At 48.3% G+C, this 15,000-nt stretch overlaps 1 protein-coding gene across 1 annotated transcript in view; it reads left to right on the top strand.

Annotated features, from left to right (window-relative positions):
- Positions 1-15,000, top strand: part of LOC125955557 (sodium-coupled monocarboxylate transporter 1) — a 48,248-nt gene that overhangs the window by 25,366 nt on the left and 7,882 nt on the right. Inside the window, exon 9 of the mRNA XM_049686690.1 lies at positions 3,453-3,575. Within this exon, the coding sequence (XP_049542647.1) occupies positions 3,453-3,575 (123 nt within the window). The remainder of the gene's footprint in view (positions 1-3,452; positions 3,576-15,000) is intronic.

Genomic DNA, 15,000 nt, shown 5'->3' with positions numbered 1-15,000 from the left:
GTTGCGTGGCCGGATGTGGGGTTGGCTCAGGAATTTACACTCAACAGCCGCACGCACATGATAACGTTCGCACATGGCATGACATACCATGCGCCTCCATCTGCGTGCACAGTTCTGCGTGGTTTTTGGTGCGTGGATGAGGTTAATTATGAGCCGGTGGTTGGGACAAAAATGTCCCACCACCAATTAATTGGCAATACGCAAATTGGCGTTGCTATGTTGGGATGAAGGAATTTCTAGCAAAGCAGGCTATACGAGTTCACCCCGCAAGTGTCACCGCAAGTGTCGGTTATTACAGTGTATATGTGTGTGTGTGATTGCAGGATGGAACGAAGCTAATAACGATCAAGGACAGATAATTTACTAAATAATCAAGCGCTAGGGAGTGAAGAATTTTTCGATATGCAACTCGCGGCAACCACTAGAGGAGTGGCTTCCTAGAATCTTGATTGGTTTCCGATGAACCGCTGCCTCGACGCTGCGGCCGGAAATGCTGCTGATAGACGTACATGATGTGATGATGAGCCCCTCCGGGTTTCCCCGGTTGGACCTGGTTGGCAGGTACTCGGTTCAAATCAAATTAAACCTGGATAGCTCCGGATTCCGGGGGCAAAGGTGCGCATTCGCTTGATGGGGCCGACGAAAACAGTCCGTTAGGCCGTGGCTTGGAATTTGGAAGCCATCCTGAAGTTTGCTCGAATTCCTGAAATCGTCAGCTGCCAGCAGCAGCAGCAGCCGCGATGTTCGTTGATATGAGAAAGGGATCAATTTAATTAAACGTTCTACTCGACTGCGCCGCTGCTGCTGGCCGATTGATGTTCGCTCCCCAACAATGACTTTCTGGCGTGTTAGGGCGTGTGTTATCCGGGTGCCTGATGCAAAAATTCCGATCGATCTACCGGAATGGCTAGCCATGTGGCAGATTATTAAATTAAGTTTAGCAATAGATTCAAGGAAGTTGATGCCCGATTCGGATTCACGATTTCATCAAACCAGGTCATCGATGAATCATCACATTACACTCCAGTTCGCTCGGCAACGGTTGCATTTCAAAGGTTCCATTTTCTCGACAGTTCCTCGGAAGGTCAATGTTTAATGCTGACGTAAGCATACCATCGCCTGTAAGTAGTAGTGTAAGCAGGCACCACTATTAGCGAGAAAAAAGGGGATTGTGCCTGATATTGACGAGTTTCGATAATGAGACGCATTAAATCACTTCTTCTCCACTCTGGGTCTCCGGGGGAGAAAATAATGTCTGTCACTGAGTGTACGGCACTCGACCACAGAACTCGAAGAAACTCGGCCACATTAGCGGGCTGATGGTCGCTCACTAATCATCGCCACTAAGCGCTCAATGGTAGCGCCCATCAAGCATTGGTCCTCTGGGCTGCTCTTGAGTTTCGTGGGATGCTCTGGCTTCCAGGAGAATGCCCGTGAATGGCCGCCCCGATAGTCTACGAATTGAACCACTAATCCCGCAGGCATCTTCGTTTGATGTTTCGAACCCGGGACCCGGGACCGGGCCCGTGTCCAGACTCCGGGTTGGTTTGTGATGATGAAAGTAGCCAGCAGTAGGCCGAAGGTTTGATAACTTTTTAATAGACCCGATTAATCAACTTTACGATCCATCCATAAAAGTATGCCGTTCGCCGTTCATTTCCGGACGGTTCCGCAGTCCGGGACCTTGATGATGGATTTTTTTTCGCTCGCTCGCTTTCTCTCTTCCGGAAGGACCTTTAAGGGTGAGTCGAGCCTCCTGCGGCTGAGATGCTACAGGCTGGTTCGGGCATGATTGGCTCGTAATGACCATAAGCACGGAGAAGAAACAAAAAAGAGGACGAAATAGAAGAAAGGCAGGCTGGTGGGCAGACGGTCTCTTCATCGAGCCACCGAACCCCACTGTTCGTTCTTCTCTTCGTCTCGGTAGTTAATTTGGATTGATTTTTGCGTTGCAATATGAGAATTTTGCGCGAAATTAAACTCGGAAACCGAAAACGAATCGAGCGAGAAGGTCACCGCGTAAAAAAGCAGCTGGAAAGGATGTCAAGCAAGTATGAATCGGGGGGATTGATTTTTGCGATCTATTTTTTGTGTGAGCAAAAGAATTGAAATGAAAAATTCAAATGCAGTGCCCGGCTGGGCAACTGGAAGGTGGAACAGTGAAGGAACGCTCGGAGAATAATCAATTGGCAGAGATAGCCTTGAACCAACGGTTCATCAATATAAAAATGACAGAAGGCGATACTGTTTTTTTGCTTAAAATTTACTGTCCGTTTTTGGTTGTCAAAAGGGATGGGCAATTACCGAAGAAGCACCAGAAGCAGACACGCAGTGTGTTTTGCAGTGGTTTGTTGGAGCTCTCTTTTGACCTAATTCAAAAGGAACTTTGTTCCTAAAAGTACCACAATAATCCCTCTTGAAACCTTCAGAACATTATTCATGTTCAACGTCTTGATTTAGATATCATACGAATCACCGAGTACTCTCGAGAGTCACTGAACAACATCTTTTGATGCCGGTAAAACTTTGAATACCGGTGCAAAAGTGATGCAGCGTCCAACGCAGTGTGCCATGGCAATGCGACTCGAGACAGTTTCGCTTGCTCGCGCTAAGAAGCACTCCACTGCACTGCATCCAGCTGGTCGGTGTTTGATGATGGAATAAAATTAACATTCTAATAAAACGCCAGACCTCCAGAGTCCATTTCAACCGACCAGGAGTCACCAGCGCCGACCAGAGAGAGAGAGTTCTTAAGGATCCCTTGGTCTTGGGGCAGCATCCTTATAGCTGAATGTGCACCACAATTCCGAGACGCAAACGCAAACGTAAAAAGCCCTTCAAGATCGTCTATTTTCTAGTGCAACGGTATGCGCGCCGGCAACGGTTTGACGAGCGAACCAACGGGCGTTGAAGCGCGAGCCGCAAAGGCATAGCATTTTGCCGGAAGCGAATGCTGTGCTCGAGAAATTTCCTGTTCACATTATCACTCGGTCGGCAGCAGGTCGGTCGGCAGCCCGTGTCGAGCCGACTGGTACGCGGACGGCCGTCGTCTTCTTTTATGTTATTATAATAATTACATTCACATCTTCCGCCTCTTCTAGCCTCGGGGCCTCCGTTGTCGCTACGAATTCAACAGTTAGAATAGTGTTTTCCCCTTCCCTTTTCGATGTCAGTTCGTTGGTCGGAAAATGCTGTGGCGCGCCAATAGAGCATATCACATTGGCGGAACTTGCTCACATACACAGAGACATACTCAAGTAGTTCAACCACAGTAGAATGGATGCCTTTGCCAATGTTTGGCCCCTGGCTGGCTCAGCGCACTCCTTGGGTGCGTTTTGCCATTTCTTTATCCTCTCTCCTTCTTCGCATCATCGGTTTCGTCTCGTCTAATGGTTTTTAGCTTGATGTTTGACGCCTTTCCTTTATCCTTGCTCCACCCCGTTTTCACACAGAACCGTTGCGGCAGCACTGAACTCACTGGCGGCCGTCACCAGCGAGGATCTGCTGGTGAGTGGAATGGAATGGAAGATCCCGCAAGGCAAGGGAGCGTTGTACGCCAAGTGGATGTCCTTAGGGTAAGTACAGTTTAATGAGAGTACATGCTTTTCATGGTGCTGTTGCCGGTCGCACGGTCGAGACTAGCAACTATACTCCTCTGGTGGGAACTCAGGCGATGGCCCGTGAGTGGTGCAACTGGTCGATGGTGTTGGATGGTTTTGTGGTTACAATATTTTCTGTATTTCATTTCTGACTTGCTGTGTGATTGAAATTCGTGGTATCAATTTAGGACAGAGCATTGGGCTGTTGATAATCGAGATATTCCTACCTTATTGTCATTAATCTTGATCGATGATGTGAACTACAAAAAGAAGGTAAACTCAAGTTTCTCTACAGGGTACTGAAAAAAGCTTTTCACCAATATCTTCGGATAAATCTTTTTTCCCCAGACCTGTTTAGTTACAAATGCTAAATCAGCTACTGAAGAGATATGGCATTATGACGCTTAGACACAGATTGGAGACTCAAAGTCAATAGTGAATGCTGTAGGATGCATAAATGTTTCATGATTTGAGGCCAAATCGAACCATATCGATCAGAAACTTGATCTGACTAAATAGTATATCTTGAGAAGCGAGTCGTATTTTATAGTAGATAGTATCCCTGCCAGACATTTTGCTGGAGCATCTTGACGATTAATGCATGGAAATGCTACAACCGATTCCTACAGAAGATAGAAAGAAAGTTTTTCTTTTCCTTTCGGGATTACATGCTCACTTACGCTATATTATATCCGTTTGCACCTTTTCTTCGGGTTAAAACATCTTCTTTGCAAGCACCAGTGCGTTGCACAAGGGCGATGGTTTTTGTGTCTAAAACTTGGTTTACACACCAGCTTCTCGACTATCCGCAAATCCGATCATCGTCACGTCATTGCCAATCTCCGATAAGCTCCTTCGCTCCTTCTCCTCACACACACACACACACACACTCGCACACACCGATCGGTTGGTGATGAAATATAAAATCTCCTAAAGTATCCGTAGCTGAAATCGCTCCACACATGAATCAATATATGCAAATTGTGGAGCTGCTGCTCCTTGCTGCAAGGGAAAATCCCGCACCCCGCCTTGCGCCTGCTGTTCGTCTGTTCGTTGGGTCGTACCACTGGGTATGGATCTGTGTGTGCCTGTGTAGGAAAATCCGGGAAAAAAGTTGTTCTTTTATTGATCGAAAGTGTGTGTCGATCATTGAAAAAGTTTCCTTCCTTTTCCCGCTTCGGCAGGGGGTTTGGATAGAGAACGGAAAGTGCTCCTTCTCCGATATGTTAACAAGTTTTGCGACCAGTTATCGCACACACGCGCGTGCACACGTCTCAGTCTGCGTGCGTGTGTGTGTGCCTGTGTATGTGGGAAAATCCGATCCTTTTTGCCACCCTTAATCGACCGGAAGCGCGTCAACGTAACGAATGGAGGTGTCAATTTCATTGAAAGTTTTAGTCGCTCCCCCAACGACGCCGTGGGGGGTGGTGTGAAGGGGGGAGGGAGGAGGGGCCTTCACAAAAGCAAAAAGAAACTTTCCGGGTTTCCAGAGCGAGAGCCCCAAGCTGTACACTGGCAGCGGCCAGTGTAGTATCAAGATCCAGATGGGATGTTTTGCTGTTAGCCTGATCATATCTTAACTGTGTGTGTGTGTGTGTGTGTGCGGGAGTGCCCCTCATTGACCACCCACCCTCACAACAGACACACTCAGGGAGATAATTTGTCGCAAGAAACTGGGCGACAAGCGAAACCTCCTGTTGTTGGCTCCTTCTGGAGGTGGGTATTAACAGGGTTCATAAAGGTCGTAAAACGATATCTTAACTGTGCACAAGCAATGACCGGCGTGGCGTGTACCCGGGTACATAAATTTCAACTGACAGCCGACCACCGGCAGCAGCAGTGAGAAGCGACAAAATCCGAACGTACGAAGAAGCAAAACCAATGAATCGATTAAAGGCAACATTCGATCACGCGGTGGTCACCGCTGGAGTGCCAAAAACAGAGGAAAATGGGGGATGAGCATCGTAAAAATGGTGACATCATTATTTAAGGTTAACCCCTCACACACACACACGGACAGAGGCACACATACAGTAAACATTTCCGATTGTCCATTGGAGGCGCAGAAGAAAAGGAAAATAGAAACAAAAGGAGCAGCACACCCGGCGTGGCAGGGTGGCAGTAGGAGTGGAAATCGAAAATCGGGAGGGGTGGGTCATAAGACCGCCATAAGAGTTCCTCCTTCATCTCGAATTGGTAATTTATGGGCGTTGTGAACCGTCGGTCGGTGTGTCCGATGGTCCATGGGACAACTTGGCTTCCATGTGCGATGTGTATGATATGTGTTTTACAATCGTACATTCGCTCTCGGAGTAGGGTGTTTATGTGTCTATGCTGGGTGTCTAGCGTTCGTGTGTGTGTGTGTGCTTATCACATTTATCTTCCTCCGGGTCATCGATGCGGTGCGTGTCAGCTTGGAGTTGGCATTCCCATTTCGAGGCCGGATACTCACGCAGTGAATGCGTGATACGGAGATTGCGAGCAAAAGCGAGAACTAAATCGAAAAATAGTTCATTACAAGCAACAGGATGGTTGCTTGGATGGTTGCTTGAATGGATTGGTCCAATTGGTTTCGCTTGGTTTTCTCTCTTTCTCTTTTTCTCTCTCGCTTTCGCTCCGTTTCGATGATCCACAAAAGCGATTTTGACAGAAGGAAAAATAATGACCCGCAATCGGGGAGCGGCGGTTTGCGGTTTTGGCAACACAAAAATAACAAAAAAAAAACACACACACACACACACATTGGCATCCTCGTTCAATCGATGAGTGAGCATTTTTTGTTCCGGATTTCAAATTTCAATACCCAAGCACACACACACATAGACAACAAGTTCCAGATGGTGCTGCTGCTGTTGCCAGATGATGTTCTTTGGTTTTTGTGGTAGCCGTCCATTCGCTCGGGTCTGATAGTATTGGGTAAACGATTTGAAATCTCCCTCCTCGTTCCTGGCCACCACCACCAAGAGACACATGTTTTTGAAAATAGTTAATCAGAGAATGTTGACAGCCAATTCATGGAACCCTGGCATCCCTTCCCTCCCGGTTTGGTAACATATCTTCCGACCCCTCGGTGCATCATCGAACTCGAAGCCTGGCATGGCCTGGCCTGGCTGTAAGGTTTTATGTTTGGTGCTAAAGTTTTATTTCGGCTTCGATTTGAGCGGATCATGATGCCGGGTTGTGACAGGGAAGTGTTCGACGCGGGAATTATCTGGTGCACTTTATCGTTGCAATGGCACATCGGAACCAATCTGACTGGTCTGCTGGTGTTGGAGCGGGTGCAACACCCAAAAAGGGTCCCCTTTCCAAGGGTTCAAGATACAACGGAGCAACACATCACCAGGCTGTTGGCTGGCTTGCCTGAAACAATTGCGCTATGGGAAAAATCGCAAAAGGGGGTTTAGGGGTGGAAAATAGATGAAAAACCCCGCGCGCATGCAATCTGTGCCCTGGCGCTGCCACACTATCGAAAGGCGCTGAACCGGACGGACGAGCGCTCGCACCCGCTGGCAGGCGCAAAATGATCAAATGCATTGGAAAATATCGAAATCTATAAACGAGATAACCCCTTCCAAGCAACCACCCACCCACACACACACACTCACCATGCCGTCCACAATTCAGTGTGCATGCATGCATGCAAGCTGCTCAATGGTGCTGAAGAGCAGCCGGATATACGGTGGCAGCGGCCAGTTCCACAGACGGAGACGTTTCCATTGTTGTGCATCCAAGCGAAGAGCAGGCTCTGAGCGTGTGCCTATGTGTGTGCATTTCCTGGCAACCATCCCGGGTGCCGGCATTGGCCACCGATTTTCGGGACGAGTTCCTTGTTTTTCGTCCATTTCGTTTGATCGGTTGGCACAGATTTGGTTCCCTGGTTCCCGGGTTCGATCGTAGGAAGCTTGAAAGCCGAATCGAAAGCGCCAAGCGCCGACCTATCTATCTAACGCCTTATCGCGGTGCCCCGCTTGGGACTGGTGACTCCATTGTCCATTCTTTCTTGTTTTGTGTTTTGGTGTTTTTTTTTGGGTTTTCGACGTGGAGTGCGAGGGACGGAATCGACCAGCTGGCGCGTGGTCGCGCAGCAGCAGCAGCGGTACAGCGTTGCAATCGTGCTAGCGAACCGTATCATCGTGCCCACGAGAATGTCCTACCCCCTTTTTTTGGGGGGTGGTATCGTGAGGGGTACCGTGGAATCGACAACAACCCTCAACCAGTACCAGCAGCAGCAACCAGCAAATGGCACTCTGGCAACGATTCCGCGTTGTTTCTGCATCAGATTCAAATCGGTTTTTGTGATTTTTTGCTGCCAAACGGTCCTGTAGCTCGTGCTCGCCACACTCCGGCCTTTTTGGCTTTTCGTGCTTCCCACTAATGGAAAGCTATATAGAATTTCGAGCGATTTTTCTCGCTTCGACTGACGGCGCGTAGCGAGGGCCACCTCTCGCAGTGTCTCGGATACTGTCTCTCTCTCTTTCTCGTGGATGGTGCATTTCCTTTTCTCGTTTTCCCTTCCCAGCAGCGCCCGGGACAGTGGTACTTAAACAAAGGATGATATAGCCCCCGGACGAATGGTGACCGGTTGTGTGGCCACGGGGAAGATTAATTCTGTTGTTTTTAAAAATTGGATTTTTCCAACCGGAAGCGTCACCGTTATCGGCAATCGGCGGCGGTGGCGGCGTCGGCGTCGGCGTCGGCGTCGGCGGCGGCGGCCAAGTTTGATTGTGCGCGAACCCCAATCCCTTCGACTTCGACAGGACTTCGACTCGGCTTGTGTGTGTGTGTGTGTGTCGTCATCGTAGGCGAGGACAGCACCGTACCGGTTGTATGCTAGAAGTAGAAGAAACGGAGAACAAAAAAAATATACACACACAACCATAACCAAGCGACACGGGACTGAGACTGCCAAGATGGGAAGATGGTCGATCGGTAAGAGCTGGCCACACCGCCGGGTGGATGTAATTGGATTTTCACTCGATTTCACCTTTAACCTGTTTGAAATTTCATCTCACGGCGCACCGGGAAGCATCCGTCGCGGAATTGGAATTAAGCAGATTGTGCGGTGTGGCCAGCACGCGACCGAGGCCACGGGATTTCCTTCGGGTTTTTTTTGGTGCTCTGCGGTGAAAGATAAACAATCGCTTTCGTCACATTCGTCGTCGGTCGCGGTCGTCCGGAAGTCTTGCGGTCTCGCGTGCATTTGTTTGCTCTTGGGGTGAAAGTACTTTAGGTCGATGAATTCGACGATCGGTCAGGAAGAGGAAGAGAGAGAGAGAGAGAGAGAGAGAGAGAGAGAGAGAGAGAAAGAGAGAGAAAGAGAGATCATCGATGGACACCATGCAACAGAGCGTCCAGAAGCAATGGTGGCTTGATTGGGTTGTTTGAAATTCATGACAACCACCGTTTGTCGATGCGTGGAGCGTGGCAAGAAAATGGTCTTTAATGTGTGTGTGTGCGTGTTTGGTTGTTTGCTTGTTACACCAATCACTGTCACGTCCAGGGCGCGTTGTTGGTCAAAGCAAAAATACAGACGAACGAACTAAACGAAGAAGAAGCAAAATAAAAAGAAAAAGGAAAAGCCCCGTTAAATAATAGGCACGCTCCCCGGGGGGGGAGGGGCCGTTCTTCCAGGTGATGCGAAAAGTCGTTAGCCCAAAAATTAGGTGAACTGTTGTTTGTCGTTCCTTCCTTCCCCCTCCATCAAAAGGTGAGGGCGAGGGCGCGGGGCTTGCTCAAACACTGCTGGCCGGTTTGGTGGAAACTGCTGGGGCTGGTTTTGACGCGAAAGAAGGTAAAGTCCTTCGAGGTAGCCGCCAGAGAGAGAGAGAGAGAGAGATGGGGATTTGGCTGAATGGAAGTCGTTTGTTTCAAATCGTTTATTTTTACAACATAATTGCCCACGGTTTGAGTGATTGCCAGCCCTCGTTTCGAATAGACCGGGGTGGTAGGGGAGGGATTGGGTTGGATTGGCCGGTCTGTAAGGCCGTAGGCTTACCGATTGCTGCTGCTGCTGCTACTCCTGTTGCTGGTGCTGGACACATTTTCGTGACTTTTGGTCGTTTTTATTGGAACCTTTTGTTTGTGTTAGAGCACCGGCTTGAGGTGCGTATTGCAGGTGAAGGAGATTTAAAGTATGCAAATTGATCATGATCATGGCTTCAAGTTGCTGGCAAGTGCTTCAAGTGGATTTTTTGCTGAAAGCTGTTCTTAAGCCACACTTTCGATGGAAGTCTGTCTCGCTTTTTGTTGCTGTACGAGGAAAATAATTGTTCATTTGTGTATGTTTTCATGTTTCTTACTTTCCAAAAATCTGGATGCATTTTAACCCTGCGTCCAAACTATGGGATTATCTGGCCAAATTATATCGAAAGTCGAGAGCTACTTTGATCCTCAAGAGTTTGGCGATTTTTGATGTTTTTGCGGATGTCAAATTCTACTTTCCAAAGATGTTTTGCTCAGGACAGTAAAACAACACAGGGAGCATGTAAAATTACACGAGAATAACAAGGGAAAACCAAGCGAAAAGCCACTTGAACTTCTTTCTGGAACGTACACACACTGGAACTCTAGATAATCTCATAGTATGCCACGAAGAGCAATAGAGATTCCATTGTCTAGTAATTGGATAACAATATCAAACTGCAATTTACATATTTTCAACTAGAATGCTAGACGGCACATAGTTTGCCATGTAAAACTCCATACCACATATCTGTTTGATAAACATCTCTGAAACCGTTATGTTTGTTATGTGGCATCATCAAAATGGAGTAAACACAACGATCATTTCTTCTGCGTACTACTGCTTCACACCATAAAAGACAACTAATTTCCCTCCAACTCCACCACAGACGACTTGTTTTGTGTGTGTGTGTGTCTCGGAAGATTACTGATCAAAGGCGATTGTTGCGCTCGCCCCAGTACGCTGCTATATAATTGAACGAATGCACTGAACACTGATGGCCTGATTTGGTTTTTTGATGAGCGGAACACAAATGTTAACCGGAACACCGGAACACCGGAACCGAAACACAACCGAAATCCGAGTAGTTGAGCGCTCGATGAAACTTTATCCTAATTGACTTCTCCGGGGGGGCATCCTTCCGCTTTCGTTTGGCGTTCTCGTGTCACACACACACACACACACACACCCCGACCCGGTCCGACGGCAGCTCGTTCAGCGCCGGTACATTGAGCAGCTTATTGCAATTTCCATTTCATTGAGCTTTGAGGATGGGTCGGAGGTGGTGGGGGGGGGGGGTGGCCTACGATTTTCGATCTCTGAGATCGGAGATCCTCATTGACTTTTCTCTTTTTCCTTTATTTTCCTGTTTTTTTTTAAGAATCCGGGGGTGAGAAGGAACACACCACATGTGTGTGTGTGTTCGTATGTGCAAGGGGGTTGCAAAATCTGGCGCTGCATACATGTGTGTGTGTGTTTGGTTATGTGTGTCTGTGCGAATAACGATTCGTTCCGTTTCCGAACAGAATGCCTCGACGTGCTTTCGCCTAGCATAGCGCCTTAAAGGGGGTGGCGTAGAGGAAGGAAGGGAGGAAGGAGGCAGGGGTGGCCTACAGCATGCTCAACGCCGGTAGTGTGCACATGCAATGAGCCATGACAGAGCGAAATAAATACACTCCGTATTTTGATACGGTTATTGAGTAAGCAGTAAGAGGAGGAGGTCGTCGGCTGTCGTGTTGTTCATCGTTGTTCATGTTTTCCTTCCCCTCCCCTTCTCTGCTCCGTACCCCACCCCTTCAGGAGACACCCCTTAAAGCTATAGCGGATAGAGGGGTGGAACGGTTGGCTGGAAGTTGCTTTTGCGCCGGAGTCTAAACGATCGGAGGCTGGATTATGACTCTAATATCATATTTTACGGGGAAGAAGCCAGGAATCTATCACAGGTGATACCTGGGATCGGAAGAAGGAGGAGTGCGCCCTTTCAAAGCACGTTTTCAGAGGGCTCACCACCACCACCACCACCACCACCACCACCACCATCTTCCCCACGAATCCAATCCAATCCAATCCAATTCGTTCCGTTCGTTCGTTCGGTTGAAAAGATAAATAATAACTCTGTTATGTTATACCCGATGCGTAGCAGCAAGCGCGTGATCCCCCGGCCCGGGAGCAGGTGGGGGGGTTGGTGGTTGGATGACGCTGGATAGGAAACGGATGTGTCACGTACAGTCCCATCGGTTGGTTCGTTCGTTCGTTCACTCGCTTGAGTCGTGCTGTTTCTCTTCGAAGCAACAGAAGCAGAAGTTAAGACGAACTGAGCTGAACCAGGAATCCAAGCGACCAAGCGACCGAGACATACAGCTTCTTTATCACGTTTCCGTTTTCCCAGGTGATCCCACCCAGGTGATTTCGAGAGTGAGAAGCGGCTTGCGGCTTACCGGTGCGCTGGTGCGCTGCGTTCGCGACCTTGAATCGCTTAAATCGCGTTGTTCTGCTGGTGGAAGGGGGTTTCGTGATCGTGCAAATCGTGCTGCTGCTGCTGCTGCTGCTGCTACCTCCTCTTATCAACCAGAGAGACGACGACGAGAGCGAAATTTGCGTAGCAGTTGTTGCACGTGCCGTTCGCGACGCACAAATTATTCCCCTTTCTTTTCTCCTACCGTTGGGTTGGGAATGGAACCGAAATCGAAAGGATTCTAAGGTTTCCAGAAGTTTCTGCTGGTGAGACCGAGAAAGAGAGGTAGAAAAAGAGGAAGTGTGGTGTTTGAAACGCAAAACTGAAAGCTACATTCATCCCACCGCACACATTGGCCGCCATTGATTTTCGGGATTTGGAAGCGAAGCGAAAAAGGATTTTCCTTCCGATTACCTAACGGCGAATGTTCCGGAGCGAAAGAGGGGGGTGGGACGGAAGCGAAAAGCTTTCCATCTGCTTCTCCGCCTCTCTCTGGTTGGTCATTGGACACGATTTAAACCGGTTCACGAGTGGGAAACGGGAAATGTTTAACATTTGATTGAAGAGTTCTCGAAGTGCCTTCTCGCTCCGAGCCTGACGGCCGTAACCGGCAAATGGCAGTGTATCGTGGTGCTCCTAGGAGGCGCAGGGAGAGGCCCCAAAAGTGGATTTCGATGTGACAATCGCTGGCACAATGGGTTAGTGGCTTGTGCCTTGGATCCTTTTGCTCATGCTGATCCCGTGCCCGTTCCTTGCCCGGTAGGAGGCATCGATTCTTACGCTTCGATTAGCCCGTAAACGAGCTGGCAGAAGGGTGAGGGAGGAAACCAACAACCTACGCTCCTTCCGGCTCATTTTGATTCCATTTCGAGCAAGGGAGCTTAAGCGGGGTAGAGGATGAATTGAATAGCCAACCCAAGAACCAACCGGGAAGCAGCAGCATCAAACCAGTTGCTTCGCACGCTTCACCAGCAATATTGGATAACGAACGAACGAAACGTAGCTCTCTCTCTCTCTCTCGGTTCGGTAAGGGGTTCAGCCACGGATCTGTAGCACGGATCAACCGGAACCTATACAAATCACAATATCTAATCGCGAGTCAGTCATGTTTGACTGTTACTGTTATACCGCAACCCCGCTAGGCAGCACCAGCACCAGCAGCAGCATAGCCGACCGACATCGCGGCATAGAGACCGAGGTTCCGGTGGGAAAAGCGTTAAACTATTTCTCAGCTTATTGCATTTTGCACGGCACGGCACTGGCTTTTCCCCCCCTTGAAGCTTGCTGTCGGAGCCGAATTTTTATTGTTTCATGATTTGCGACACGTGACACCCGTGGGCCACCCGGGAGAACGAACGAACGATCGAACGTACGAACGAAGGATGCCGGCGTGCCCGTTCCGACGAGTTTTGGCACCTAGTTTTTGTGTACGGATTGGTTTTTTTTAAGGAGGGAATAAATAGGGGATCCCCTTTTGTGTTCTGCTATTGACCAGACAAACCAAGCGATGCTGCGGTCGCGCTCACGGACTGCTGTTGTCCGTGATCGTTGATGTTTGAATTTTCTTTTAAAGCTCCGTCATCGTCGAGCTTTAGCTTCGAGCTGGAGCGTACGATTCTTTAAAAATGTTTTCCACTTCCTGACTGATTGAATCGCGTTGCACCATTGTTAGCATCCGCGGCCGCAGTTTGATGAATGTAACCAGCGACCACGAAGCCGATCCTCGGAGCTCGTTCTCGGTTTGGTGAACCGGTTGGTCGTCGCGCTTCATGGCCTCTGCCCCCCTTTACCTCTCTTTACATCATTGCTTGCACCATTTTCCCGATCAAACATAATAATCATGCCCGAAACATCAAGCGAACGATGGCTGAATGATGGTGGTAGTGGTGGTGGATTCGATTCAGTAAGTTTTTCGAAAGGATCCCACCACCCCTTGGGCGGTTGCCTTCTCGAAAGCTGTCTTTGTGGCAGGTGACTTGCGAGTTTTCCATCACATAAATCGAAGCATGATGTTTTTTTTATTTCGATTGCGACTTCTTGCGCCATCTGTTCGCGTTCCATCTGAAGATGGAAGATGGTAACGAGCATAGTCTGCGATCGGCGCTGCATCACCGTGGTGGACGGAATGGTTTTGTCCTCGAGAGCCGCCGCCGACTGCGGAATGCAGCGAAGCCAAAAATGATACAAATCATATGCACTGGCCGTGGCATTTTTGGGCTCCGGGAAAAGGTTCGAACCAAACCAGACTATCAGGGTTCGTTGTGATAGACTGGCTGGCCGGATTCACAGGTAACCAAAGGTGAAGAGAGAATAATACAGAGTCCAGACTCATCGATGCGATGTTCGCGATGCTGTTTCGTTTCGGTTCCGCCTGATCCGGTTCGGTTGAGTTGTGCGAGCTTTCTGCGGTATTAAAACATGGAACAGTTAATATTTAGCCGCACAAAATAGGTCATATCTCAGGCAAAAAATGACGTAAACAGGATAAATGGTGTCATTTTATATTTATTAGATATATTGATACAAATTATTCATTAATTTTTATATGACTTTTTTCACATTTACTTTGACATCACCCAAAAATGTTTCCACAGTACTGTAGGTCACATCATTTGCCCTTTGGTTAGACATCACCTTCATTTCAGTTGGGTTTTAATACATTTCTGATATACTTTTTAAGTTTCCTTTCCAATAGAAATCGATGGAACGAAAATCCAGACATTTTGTTGGACTGAAAGCTTTCCCTATGAACTCGTTCTATTTGAATTAAAAAAACTACGCCATACCTTCGGCAAGAACAGCTACCTAAATCATGCCAAACTTACACAGGATCATTGGTGGACAAATGCAGGACCAAATCCTTTTCCGTAGACACCCTTTTCTAGCACAAATTTCGAATAAACATTGCCTCAATGGTGAAAACATTTGATTTGTCGCCACAATGTTAAATTCCATGCCAAATCATCATCTTACGGGCAAATTTA

This window comes from Anopheles darlingi, chromosome 3 (assembly GCF_943734745.1).
Source record: "Anopheles darlingi chromosome 3, idAnoDarlMG_H_01, whole genome shotgun sequence".
Classification (NCBI taxonomy): Eukaryota; Metazoa; Arthropoda; class Insecta; order Diptera; family Culicidae; genus Anopheles; species Anopheles darlingi.
This window is presented reverse-complemented; position numbering and strand designations above follow the sequence as displayed.